A 12,500-nucleotide genomic window follows, 5' to 3' on the forward strand; every position below is an offset into this window, starting at 1 on the left:
GCAGCTCGACCGTCAGCGAGTAGATCGCGACGAACGCGGCGTGCAACTCGCCAGCCACGCGCCGGGCCCACTCTGCTGGCGTCACCTGGCTCGCCGTCGCCGATCCCGTCCGCGACGGCGCCGCCGGCTCCAGCCGGCCGCTGCCCCAAGGCCACCGCTTGGGCGCGGAGCGCGCCTCCTTTTTGGGAGCCGCCGCCGCCGCCGCTTTGGGGACGACCGCCACCGCGACGCGCCTCGACGCTGTCGGCGCCTCGCTCGCGCGCTGCGGGCTGTCGGCGCGGCCGCCCGCTGGCTTCTGATCGCCCGAGGCTCGCCGTTGCCCCGAGCGCACGCCCCCCGTGCCCTCCCCGCCGGGGGTGCGCCTGCGTGGCAGAGGCCGACGGCCGCGTGAGCCCCCCCCCCCCCCCGCTTGGGGCTCGTGCAGGCGGCGGAGGCCGTGAGGCGTCTCGGAAGTGTCTCGGGAGTGTCTCGGGAGTGCCTCGGAAGTGTGTGTGTGTGGGAACGGGGGAGGGGTGACGGCGCATCTAGGCGACGCTCGACCAGTTGAAGCGAACCGGCTGAGACTGCGATCTGGAGTGGCGGGAGACCGCCTCCGCCGCCGGCCGGGTCGACGCCCGGTCCGGCGTCTGCGGCGCCGACGCCGTCCTCGGGATTCCGGCGGAGTCCGGGCAGTCGGCGGCCGGCGGCGCGGGTGTCGCCGCCGCCTCTGCCGGCGCGGGCGAGTCCCAGAGGCGGTGCAGGCCGGAGCTCTCCCTGTTCACAGCTCGACCGCGTGACGCGGCGCCGTTCACAGCCGGAGCAGGCTCCGGGCAGCCGCGTGCGTCTCGCCTCCGCAGCAGCGTGGGGGCGGGCGTGGCCACCTGCGGCGCCTTGTCGCCCGTGGCGCGGCGCGGCGGCACGGCGGAGCGCGGCGCCGTCGCGCCGGCGGCCGGCGAAGGCCGCCCCCCGCCGCAGGACGCGCGGCGCGGCTCGATGGGCGCGGCGGCAAAATTAAAGGGCGGGATGGGGCGCGGCGCGCGAAGCGCCTCCCGCCGCAGCCGCGGCCACCGCTCGTGGGGGCCGCAAGTGGCGCCGCCGCCGAGCGAGTACGGCGGCGGCACCTGGTAGACGCGGCTGCGCGGCGGCGGCGGCGGCAGCGCCGGCAGAGTGGACAGGTCGCGCGCCGTCGGCGGCGCGGAGAGGCAGCGGTCCGCCAGGTGGTCGAAGAGGAGCAGCTCGCCGTTGCGCGACGAGAGGGAGGTTCGCTGCTCGATGAGCGAAGTGAACGACTGCGTCTCGGCAAGCCGACGCAGCAGCGCAGCCTCGGCGGCGCTCCGCCCCGCGACGAGCGAAGGGACGTCGATCAGCCTGCGAAGCCCGCGCGCGCTCGAGGGCGGCCGTAGGACGAGCGCCTCTTGGTAGCCGCGCAGGCAGTGCGCAAAGAAAGAGGCGAAGGTCTGCCGCACGACCGCGCGCTGCGCGACCGCGACCGCGTCGCTCCCCTCCGCGTCCTCACTCCGCACCGGGAAGGCGGCGTCCGGCGCGAGCAGCTCCGCCGGAATGCAGCTGGTAAGGGAGAGGCCGCCGCTCCCGCCGGCCCCATTGTCGCCGCCGCCGCCGCCGCCGCCGCCGCCGCCGCCGCCGCTACCACCACCAGCGCATCCGCCGCCGCCTCCGCCTCCGCCGCCGCCGCCTGCGCCGCTCCCGCCGCCGCCCGCGCGGCTTTGCGGACGCGGCGCCGTGTACTGCTCGTCGGGGCGCGAGCGGAAGGTCTCCAGCGCCGCGAGCAGCACGGTGGAGTGCGGGAGCGGCGGCAGCTGCTCGTCGAGCGGCGGGACGAGGAGCGTGCCCTCGTCCAAGTTTGCGACGAAGGCATCGGGCGGCAGCACCGGCGGCAGCGCGCGGCAGGCCGAGGCGAAGGTGGAGGCGTGGATGCCGATGACGAAAGGGACGGGCGACTGTAGCACCTCCACGAGCAAGCCTGGCAGCAGCGGGATGTAGATGCCCTGCCACCGCAGCGGCCACAGCAGCGAGAGGAGTGCCTCGGCGGCGGCGGTGAGCTGCGAGAGGTTGGAGGCGACGAAGAGGACGCGGTGCTCGAAGAGAGCGCCCCGGAAGAGGGAGAGGACCTGCCTCGGCTCGAGGGCGTGCAGGAGGGCGCCCAGCGGCAGCGGCGGCTCGGGGAGCTCGCGGGAGAGGTCTGGCCGCTCGAACGTCATCTGCTCGCCCCCGAGGCCGAGCTGGACGGAGATGTGGCCCGGCGCGGGCATGGGCGCCTCCCACAGCAGGGACGACACGAGCGCCTCGACCGGCTCGCTGCTCGCAGTGAGCGAGTGGCGGTACAGCATGCAGACCCACTTGCGCAGCGCGCGGAAGAAGGGCGCCGGGGAGAGGACGCACAAGCAAGTCGGCGCGTGCAGCTGTTTCTCGCCGAGCGCAGAGCCGCACCGCACCGCCGCCGGGGCAGCCTTGCCCGCCGCGGGCGGAAGCGCGACCCCGCCGCCGCCGCCGCCGCCGCCGCCGCCCTCCGACGGCCTCCACAGCACAGCGCCTCCCGACCCGAACGCGCTGAGTAGTGCGGCGTCGATCTGGTGCTCTGCGGCGTCCGCCACGCGCACAGACCCGCACCCGCCGCCGCCGCCGCCGCCGCCGCCGCCGCCGCCGCCGCCGCCGCCGCCGCCGCCGCCGCCGCCGCCGCCGCCGCCGCCGCCGCCGCCGCCGCCGCCGGTCCCGCCGGTCGCGCCGGCGTGCGTCGGCGCAGCCTCGAGCGCGGCCTTGGGCGGCGCCGCGTCGGGCGACGCACCTACCGCTAGCCGCGGCGGCGCGCTGCCGTCCCGTCTCCGGGACCAGCAGCCGCCCGCGCCCGCCGCGTCGGCCGTCGAGACGGCGGGCGGGCGCGGGCCGCCGGGCCGCGCGCCGGCGCCTGCCGTCGGCCTGTCGATCGCCTCGAGGGCGGTGCCGATGGGCGTGCTCCGCGCCGCTGCCTCGGGCGGGCTGCACGGCTGCGGCGGCGCGAAGGACGGGGCGGCGGCGCCTTGCTCTGCCACGCCGTCTGGGTAGAGGACGAGGTCGCCACCGAGCGGCTCCCAGACCGTGAGGCAGACGGCAAACATGCGCCGCCCAGAAGAGTCGGTGAGCGCGAACTCGTGTGCGGTCGGCCAGCCGCCGCCCTCGCGCAGCCTCGCGCCACGCGGCAAGCAAAAGTGCGGGAGCGCGTTTGGAAGCTCGTCGAAGCTTGGGCCGTCGGCGGGCGGGTCGGAGGAAGAGGCTTCGGCGGCGGCGGAGGCGGCGGAGGCGGAGGCGGAGGCGGCCGAGGCGGCGCTGCCGCGGGAGAACAGCGATCTCGACGAGCCGCGCGGGCGGTGCGACGCGGCGAGGTGGTCGAGGAGCGAAGGCCGGAGGGGCGTGTTGAGAAGGCCTAGAGGGGCGGCGCGGCGAAAGGCGAGGAAGACGGCGGCGCCGACGGAGCCGGCGGTGAGCGAGCGCGGCAGCAGCTCGTACTCGGCGGGCAGGTGCACCTCGCGCGTGTGCCTGTCCCGGTGCACCACAACCACGTCCACCAGCGGCGTCGCCTCGCCAGACACGTCGCGGCTCGCGCAGAGCAGCGCCTCGCGCCCGCGGGCGCCGCCGCTAAAGGAGGCCGGCTCGGCGGCGCCGGCGCCGGAGGCGGAGCGGCGCAGCACCGCCTCCTGCCCGCCGCTCGGCCGCTCGGCGCGGTCCGCGTACAGCACGTGCAGGCAGGTCACCGGCGCCGTGCTCGAGCCGGGTCCGCCGCAGGAGGAGAGAGGCTGCCGCCGGACGGCGATGTGGAGCTGCGCGGCGTGCAGGCCGCCGACGGTGGCGACGGAGCCGATGGGTGGTGCCGTTCGCGCGCCGCCGCCCGCCGTCAGCACCAGCTCGTACCCGAGCGGGACGGCGCCTCCCCTTTCGAGCGCGACGACGCCTGTGATGACCTGGCCGGCCGAGGAGCTGGCGCGGCCGCCGTCGCTGCTGTTCGGCTCGAGCAGCCCGGGCGCGAGGCCGCAGACCACAAAGTGCGAGGCGAGGCACTCGACGTCGTCCCGTGCGCTCCGGGGCATTCGCGCCGAAGTCCGGCTCCGGAAGCGCAAAAGAATTTTGCACCTGTATCACGATCATCCGGCCCGCTGGGTGCGCTTCTTAGCTCCCCGGCCCTGGATGTGAGGCTGCCAACTGCACTCCAAGTGCTCCAAGTGCTCCCTGCACGACACCGGGTACGGGACTGGCACTGCAAAGGCGACGGCTTAGAAGCCGTCGCCCTCACAGATGCCGTCCTCCTCACAGAAGGCGTCGTCGGAATGGTAGTCAGGCGGATGGTCGAATCCGCGAGCACCGTGGTGCTCGCCGAGAGGACCATCCCCATCATCCTCCGACTCCATCCCCTCCCCCCCCGTCGCTCCCGCCGCGCCCCCCGCCGGCGCCCGTCGCGGGACTTCCTGCCCCCCCCGCCAGCGCCGCGGGCCGGGCCGCTCCGCAACTCCTCCAGGTCCCCCTCAAAGAGGAGCACCCGTCCCTCCCTCACCCAATCCTCCCACCCCGGGAATGGGACACCGCAAACAGAACCGCGCCCAGCGTCCCAGCAACGCAATCCCTCCCGCTCCCCCGCCTTGAACTCCGCCGCGAGCGCCGCGACCACCTCGTCGCGCTCCTCGACCGAGAGCCGCCTAAACGCCGCCTCCGCGGCCGCCCCGCGCGCGCCGAAGCCCTCCGGCCTCGATAGGAAGAAGTCGATGGGGTAAGCGCCCGGGTCAGAATCGCAGAGGTAGCGACGCAGCCGCGCCGCAATCGCATTGAGTCCAGCCTCGCATTCACTCACGCAGAGACAAGGCGCAGAAAAGAATTTTACAACGCAGCTCCCTCGCAGAAAAGAACGCTGCAGGAACGCGGGCGGTGGGGGGCGGTGCAGCGCTCGCTGGCGCCTTCTGGAGCACTTGGAGCACTTGGAGTGCAGTCGGTAGCCTCACATCCAGGGCCGGGGAGCTAAGAAGCGCAGAAAGAAAGAAAGAAAACAGACAAACCCAGACGAGGGATGGGGGAGGAGGACAGGGTCGTCCCCAGACCCCACCTGCACGAGCCAGGATTTTGGAAGGACGATCACAGGGGCACAGGTGGGGCTCTCCTCCTCTCCTGCTCCTACAAGGGACACGCACGACAAGACAGACAGGCTCGCAGCGCGGTGCACGGTGGGCTCCCAACTCCACTGGCGGTCTCATCTCAGTCTAGTGACCTGCCTCCAGCTTCCCGCTGGCAGTCTCTCACTACCACAGGCACACTGACACAGGGGTGGCAGGGGCGGCGGCAGGAGTCACCCACATTACTATGCGGGCCTCACTAGAGGTGCGTCCTGTGTCGTGTCCTCGTCCTTGATGTCTTGCGGGGGAAGGGGAATGGGCTGTGTGTCTGTGCATGCATGTGTGTGTGTGTGTGTGTGTGTGTGTGTGTGTGTGTGTGTGTGTGTGTGTGTGTGCGCGTGTGCGTGTGCTGTGCGACCCGCCCTGAACGACCACAATGGCGAGCGCGCCCGAGCACCGAAGCGCCGCGAGCGCCGGCGAGCACCGCCGCCCCGCGCCTTGGCGTGGAGCGGTAAGTACATGACGCAGCGCCCAGCATGCTCTATCATGCGTCGCACCCGCAGTGGCCGAGCCGACCGCCGCTCGAACTGGCGCCGAGTGGCTCCCAGATCGAGCGCGGGAGGCTCAGTCGCACCCTCGCGGAGCGAGCGCCAGTCGAGCCGTCGCCGTTCGCCGCAGCCGTCAGCGCTAAGCCGGCAGCAGCCGGCCGCCGGCAGCCGGCAGCCGGCGGCCGGGAGCCGGCAGCCGGCAGTCGCCGTCGCTGCCGCCGCCGCAGCAGCAGCGAGCGAGCTCCTGCGTCGCGTTTTGCCGACGCAGTGTGGACGCGCGCCGCCCAGCGTGCCCAGCGGACGGCGCCTGTAAACAGACAGCCGTCACAGCCCACCGAGCGGGCCGCCACATCGAAAATTCTTCTTTTTACGATGTCCGACACCGCGCCGCTCCCGCCGCCTCGCCACAGCGCCGCCGCCGACACCGCAGCCGATCCCTCGCCAGACACGCCGCCGCCCACCCGCCTCCTCGACCTCCCCACGGAGCTCCTCGAGCGCGCCCTCTCTCACTGCTACAGCCCCGCCGACATCGCTCGCGTCGCGGCCGTCTCGCTGCTCTTCCACGCCTCGCTTGCGGTGGAGGCCATCCGCTTGTGGGCGCAAGAGCGCGGCTTCGAGCTGCCGGCGCAGCCAGAGGGCGAGGGCTGCGCCGTGCGGTGGCTGTGCTTCTATGCCTTGCTGCGCGAGTCCAACCCGCCGGCGAGGGCGGCGGCAGGCTGGCAGCACAGCCTTTTCATTGACGGCGAGGGGCGGCTCTCGTCGTGCGGCAATTACAGGCCACCTTGGGACAGGCCAATCCCCGGACTGCTTGGCCACGGCGAGGGCGTGAGGCGGCTCAACACGCCGACCCGCCTCTCGTCGGCGCTGGGTGGCGAGCGTGCCGTGAGTGTGTCGGCGGGAGCTGCGCATAGCCTCGCCCTCACCGCCGACGGCAGTGTCTGGAGCTGGGGCGAGGGCAAGTTGGGCCACGGCGACGAGCAGAGCCAGCTGCTGCCCAAGAAGGTCGAGGCCTTTGCTGGTCAGCACGTCGTCGCTGTGTCGGCGGGAGCTGCGCATAGCCTCGCCCTTACCGCCGACAGCACTGTCTGGACCTGGGGCGTTGGAGGCTACGGCCAGTTGGGCCACGGCGACCGGCAGAACCAGCTGCTGCCCAAGGAGGTCGCGGCCTTCGCTGGGCAGCGCGTCGTCGCTGTGTCGGCTGGAGCCGCGCACAGCCTCGCGATCACCGCCGACGGCAGCGTCTGGAGCTGGGGCTATGGAGGCTTTGGCCGGTTGGGCCACGGCGACCAGCAGAACCAGCTGCTGCCCAAGCAGGTCGAGGCCTTAGCTGGCCAGCGCGTCGTCGCTGTGTCGGCAGGACTGCACCACAGCATCGCCCTCACCGCCGACGGAGCTGTCTGGAGCTGGGGCTATGGAGGCGGGGGCCGGCTGGGCCACGGCGACCTGCAGCAGCAGCTGCTGCCCAAGAAGATCGAGGCCTTGGCTGGTGAGCGCGTCATCGCTGTGTCGGCTGGACCCGACCACAGCATCGCCCTCACCGCCGACGGAGCTGTCTGGAGCTGGGGCCGTGGAGGCCAAGGCAAGCTGGGCCACGGCGACGAGCAGGACCAGCTGCTGCCCAAGAAGATCGAGGCCTTTGCTGGCCAGCGCGTCATCGCTGTGTCGGCTGGCCAGGGCCACAGCCTCGCCCTCACCGCCGACGGCGCCGTCTTTACCTGGGGTCAGGGTGGCACCGGCTGCCTAGGCCACGGAGAGGACCTGTCGAACCAGCTGCTGCCCCAGAAGATCGAGGTGTGGGCGCCGGGGCAGTGATGAGAAGGGCGAAAGGGTGCAAGGCTCTGTGTAGCCGCGTCGCCCACGCGCCTGTTCGCCAAGGTATCCGAGAGTGGCGAGAGGCGCATCCGGGATGGAAGAGATTTTTGCAAGGGAGGGATGGCACTTGGAGACACGGCGTCCAATGCGTGCAACGGCAGTTCTTCCTTTTTAGCTTTTTTAATAAGAAGCTGTCCTACACACACACTCACACATACACGCACGCACACACTCACTCTCTCTCTCACACACAGAGATTCACACACCGCACACACACACACACACACACACACACACACACGCACACACACACACACACACACACACACACACACACACACAGAGAGAGAGAGAGAGAGAGAGAGAGAGAGAGAGAGAGAGAGAGAGAGAGAGAGAGAGAGAGAGAGAGCATGCGCCGGCGCGCGCGCACGTCGGTGTCTCGTGTGCACTCTCGGGCGTGCGCGCGCCGCGGCGCGGTGTGTGTGCTGTCCTCTGAAAAGATATCAGCGATTATCAACTTCAAGACGCTCGTGAATTACTGAACTTACGCTTAATGAACTACTTTATCAGGCAACTCCACTGACACCCGCGCAGGCGTCGTGCCACACGCAGAGCCCGGGGCGAGCGGCGAAGTTCCACTCAATCGACACTCGTCCTTAGCTGCTCGTCCTACTCAAACTGGAAAGATCTCCGTGTGTAGCTCTCCCTCTTCCTTATATAGAGCCTGCGCCGCGTACGTCGCGCCTCAGATGTTGTGGTTGTACTCTTGCCCGCCCTTGACCACCGTGGAGGCTGCGACGCCACCCTTCGGGCCGATCGCCGCGTTTGCCTGTGCGTCGAGTTGCCGGCGGCGGAGGACACAGAAGATGCAGCTGATGCCGAGGAGGCAAGCTAGGGCCGCACTGAGACTGGCCACCACCAAGAGCACGATTCGGTCAGAGGTTGCCGCCTCGTCCTCAACCGCCTGAGGAGCCTGCGGGCTGGCAGCGAGAGTCGGCGTCCCGAGGACGCCCGCTGCCTCCCCCATCGCGTTTTCGAGAAAGGACTGCAGCGCCGCTGGGCTGGTGGCGATGTCGGAGAGGGCCTCACGCACGCGTTCCGCTGCAGCCTCGTCGACAACATCGACGCTCACCGCCGCCGTCACCTCCGCGGCTCCTTCGCGCTCGGCGCCGCCCCCAAGGGCGAAGGAGACGGCGGCGGCGTCCACGCCGGCCTTCTCAGCGATGGCGCGGCGGATCGCCTCCCGCTGCGGAGGCGCGAAGTCGGAGATGCGACCCGCGAGCCGGAACAAGAGCGTCACGATCCATGGCGGCGGGAAGAGGGAGGGGGGCGGCGACAGCGCTGGAGGCGACGGCGACGGCTTCGAAGGCGACGGCGGCGGCGGCGGCGACGGCGGCGAGAGCGGTGGCGATGGCGGTGACGGCTCTGGCGGCGCTGGCGGCGGCGGCGGCGGCGACCGAAGCGGTGGCGGCGGTGGAGGCGGAGGTTGAGGAGGAGGCTGAGGCGACGATGCGGGGGGTGGGAACGGCGAGGTTGAAGGTGGCGACGAGCTCGACGTAGGGGGCGGAGGCGGAGGCGGCGACGGCAGCAGCCCCGGGTCCTGTGTCGAAGGAGGTGTTGGTGAGGTTGGAGGCGACGGCAGCGGCGCAGAGTGCACGTGCGGCGGCGGCGGCCACGGCCGAGGAGCGCTTGGAGGTGGGGAGAGCTCCGGTCGCGTTGGGTGCGGCAACGGAGGTCGCGGGGGCGCTGGCAACGACTGCGGCGGTGGCACGGGCGGCGGTGGCACTGGCGGCGGTGGCACTGGCGGCGGCGATGGCGTTGGCGGCTGCGGTGGTGGCTGTGGGGAGGGGGACGGCGGAGAGGACGGCGGAGAGGGCGGCGGAGAGGGCGGCGGAGAGGGCGGCGGAGAGGGCGGCGGAGAGGGCGGCGGAGAGGGCGGCGGAGAGGGCGGCGGAGAGGGCGGCGACGGGGCGGGCACCGGGATCGTTGCAGCACACACCATACCCGCCTCCTCCAGCTCAGCCACCGTTCCGCCGAGACCGGGGTAGTACGAGTAGCGGCCTCCTGCGTTGCGCAACGCAGCCGTGGCGTGAGGAGGGGAGGGCGCCACGCTGGGAAGATCAGGTGGGGTGGCGTCCACCGGTGAAGCAGGGCGCGGTGCTTGCGGGTGTGTGCTCATAAACGTCGCCGGGGAAGTAGTGGAGGTAGCGGTCGCAAGAGCCGGCGCTGCGGCGACAGTAGGAACATCGGCCGCTGCAGCAGCCTCCCTCGCCCTCAATCAGCTCGAAGTTCGAGTTCTTGAAGCTCAGCTGCTTTGCGCAGGGCCCGGCCGCGCACCCACAGCCGCATCCCAAAGGACACGGCGGCGGAGGAGGGCTCGGCGGCAGAGGGGTAGAGGAGAGGGTCACCTCGAGCAAGCCGCCTGCCGAGCGGCTGCCAACTTGCACAGAGAGGGGCCACGCGCCACCCTCAGCGCTCAGGTCCAGCTGGACGGAGCTGCCAGGGCCTACGGCGGGCTGCGCGCCGCTCGCCGAGCCTTGCAACGTGTCCACCATCGTGCTCAGCCCCACAATGCCGCCCCCACCGGCGGTGGATGAGAAGGAGGCGGACGCTATGACGATGGCAGGCCCGCCGGGGAGGAGTTCGCGCTGCTCGACCCAAAAGTACCGGCTCGAGATCTCGGTCGCAATGCGCAGTCCCAGCGTCGGGGACGGGCCGAGGACGCCGCTGTCGGTCGGCTGAAGGAGGTAGGGGCCGCACGGCGTGCAAGCTCCCGGCAGGTTGACCTCGACGATCGAGTCTGGCGGTGTCCAGTCGAGGATGAGCTTCGCCGGCAGCAGGTAGTGCGCGTCGGGAGTGCGGCCGCGACCCATCACCGTGACTGCCGACCCGTACTCGGAGTACCCCCCCGGCGTTTGCTCGAAGTCATTGTCCGCAAAGGTCGTCTCTGCGATCTCTCGGCCACGCGCCCCGCCGGTGAAGCGGGCGCCGTGATTGAGGCCGAGATTATGACCCAGCTCGTGAACGAAGGCCGGATCGAGATTCGAAGAGCTCCCCCGCCGTAGGTTCAGCACGAAGCCCGGCTGGCCTACCCATCCGATGCCAGACCAACCTATCGCGCTGCAGTAGGGCATCACCACAGCGTAAAAGTCGTAGTCTGTGAAGTCGAGGCCGTAGTCCTGCTCGACTTGCGCAAACGCCCGCATGTCGAGCGCCGACGGGTCAGCCTGGAAGGTGCTGTAGCCCAGCGGTCCGTCGCGATTGGTGTCCCACTTCCTGCAGTCGGCCTGCGAGTACCCCGCGAGCAGGACGGGCTGCACGATTGTCGCATCGAATTGCAGCAGCCCCCACGAGGCGTCAAAAAGATGGCCATTGGCCAAGTCGACGACAGCCTTTAGATATTTGACAACGTCGCCATCGTAGCCGGTAATGTCAAACGAGCACCCGGCGGCGGGACAGGCTGGAATCACCAGCATGCTCTTGAGGCCGCGAGTATACGTCGGCTCCTGCTGCACGCGACGGCCAGCAACCGCTGACGACGAAACGGACATCAGCCGCGTTCCTGTTCCAGCCGCGCCGTGACTGACTACAATGAAGGTGCCGTCCAAAATGAAGCCGTGCACCCACAACCGGTCCGCTGTTGGGATGCTCCAACGGTCTCGGACACGGCAGGGGAGGAAGGTGGCGTCCATGTCGGCGGAGACCGCCTCGTGCAAACGCACGCGCATCTCGCCGTTGGAGAACGCCTGTAGGTCCACCTCACCCGCGTACTCGCACCATTCCTGGCGGCATACTTCAACCACGGCATGGCACAGATTCAGCGCCTCCTCGACGCTGCCGTCCTCGACGAGTGCCCTCTGCTCAGTTCGGAGTGCCTCGCACGTCTGTGCTGCTGCTGATGTGGCAAAGGCAGCTAGGATGGCGATCATCATACCGCGCTGCTGCCGCTGACGTGGCATCCGCCTTTCACGAGGTGGCTCGCATCTCGGCGCGTGCTCTTCTTCTACAGCGAGAACTTCAGCTGGGCTCGCCCGGGCGCGACGGATGTTTTTCTTTTTATTTGTGTCTGCCCCTTAGAACAAATCTGCGAGGGAGCTATCGGGCGGGTCCGTAAAGGGTCTTGTTATATTAAAATGAACTCGCGGGCACGGGACGCGGCACAAACGACTGTGATCTGTGTGTGTCTGATGAGTGCGTCGAGACGTGGTTTCGTATCACCCACTCACACTCTCACTCAATCGATACCCCCACGGTGCCGCCCCAGTGGCAGGCGCCGACGGGCGGTGGGGGAATTGGCACAAGATCGAGGGAGGGGTGAGCCGGGAAGAGGCGGTCGCGCGGTTCCGCACGGACTTGCTCTCCGACTGGGGGATGATCAGGGCGGTGCGGGCGAACCTTAGGGGAGAGATTCTGGGCTGTTGGTGTGCTCCGAAAGCCTGCCACGCCTATTCGCTCGCGGAGGTTGCCAACTGCTCCGATGAGCACCTGTGCTGGTTGTGCGGTTGAGAGGCCTTTAACCTCATTCAGTGCTCGCAGTACTTTTTTTGAGAGCGCCTTCGTTGTTAATAGTACAAACCCAATGGTCCCTTGCGAGCGGTCCGTCGTTGCAGTCGCACACACTCACACGCCACGCCGCACCGCGCGCCCACCCGCTGCCCCGCCCAGGCGGGAAAGAGATGAGGAGATGGGACAGCGAAGGAGGAGCCCAAACACGTATGGGAGGGTCCAGTAATGCGTCACGCTGCCCGGCGTTTCTCACTTTCCGGGACAGCCCCGCCCTTTCGAGGCGGGAAAGTGACGGCTACCCCGTACGCCCTGTCGCATCATACTCCATCGCCGACCGCCCATTCCCCCCTCCTCGTTCCCCCCTCGAATTCTCCGGACCCCGACAAGCCGCCCGACGTTGTGGGTAGAGTACTTTTTTGCTCGGTCAGTAGTCAGAGCGGTGACAGGGGATGGATGGTGGGCGCTTTTGTTGGTACCAGCGCGCCGCGAGCCACCAGCGTTAGGCTGGCTCGTCTGGCGCGTGCCCAGTCTGGATCGTACTTTAGAAATCGCGCCTCCCTCTCCC

General features: G+C 69.9%; 1 protein-coding gene across 1 annotated transcript in view; it reads right to left on the reverse strand.

The window, feature by feature from the left end:
* The window catches only part of EMIHUDRAFT_228248 (hypothetical protein), a gene marked incomplete at both ends in the record, with an annotated part of 5,856 nt that extends 1,798 nt beyond the window's left edge, over positions 1 to 4,058 (reverse strand). The window contains 7 exons of the mRNA XM_005787115.1: positions 11 to 362; positions 541 to 753; positions 1,153 to 1,494; positions 1,726 to 2,447; positions 3,027 to 3,213; positions 3,328 to 3,551; positions 3,663 to 4,058. Coding sequence (XP_005787172.1) covers positions 11 to 362; positions 541 to 753; positions 1,153 to 1,494; positions 1,726 to 2,447; positions 3,027 to 3,213; positions 3,328 to 3,551; positions 3,663 to 4,058 — 2,436 coding nt within the window. The remainder of the gene's footprint in view (positions 1 to 10; positions 363 to 540; positions 754 to 1,152; positions 1,495 to 1,725; positions 2,448 to 3,026; positions 3,214 to 3,327; positions 3,552 to 3,662) is intronic.
* Between the last annotated feature and the right edge of the window lie 8,442 nt (positions 4,059 to 12,500).

This window comes from Emiliania huxleyi (genome assembly GCF_000372725.1).
Source record: "Emiliania huxleyi CCMP1516 chromosome Unknown EMIHUscaffold_145, whole genome shotgun sequence".
NCBI lineage: Eukaryota > Haptophyta > Isochrysidales > Noelaerhabdaceae > Emiliania > Emiliania huxleyi.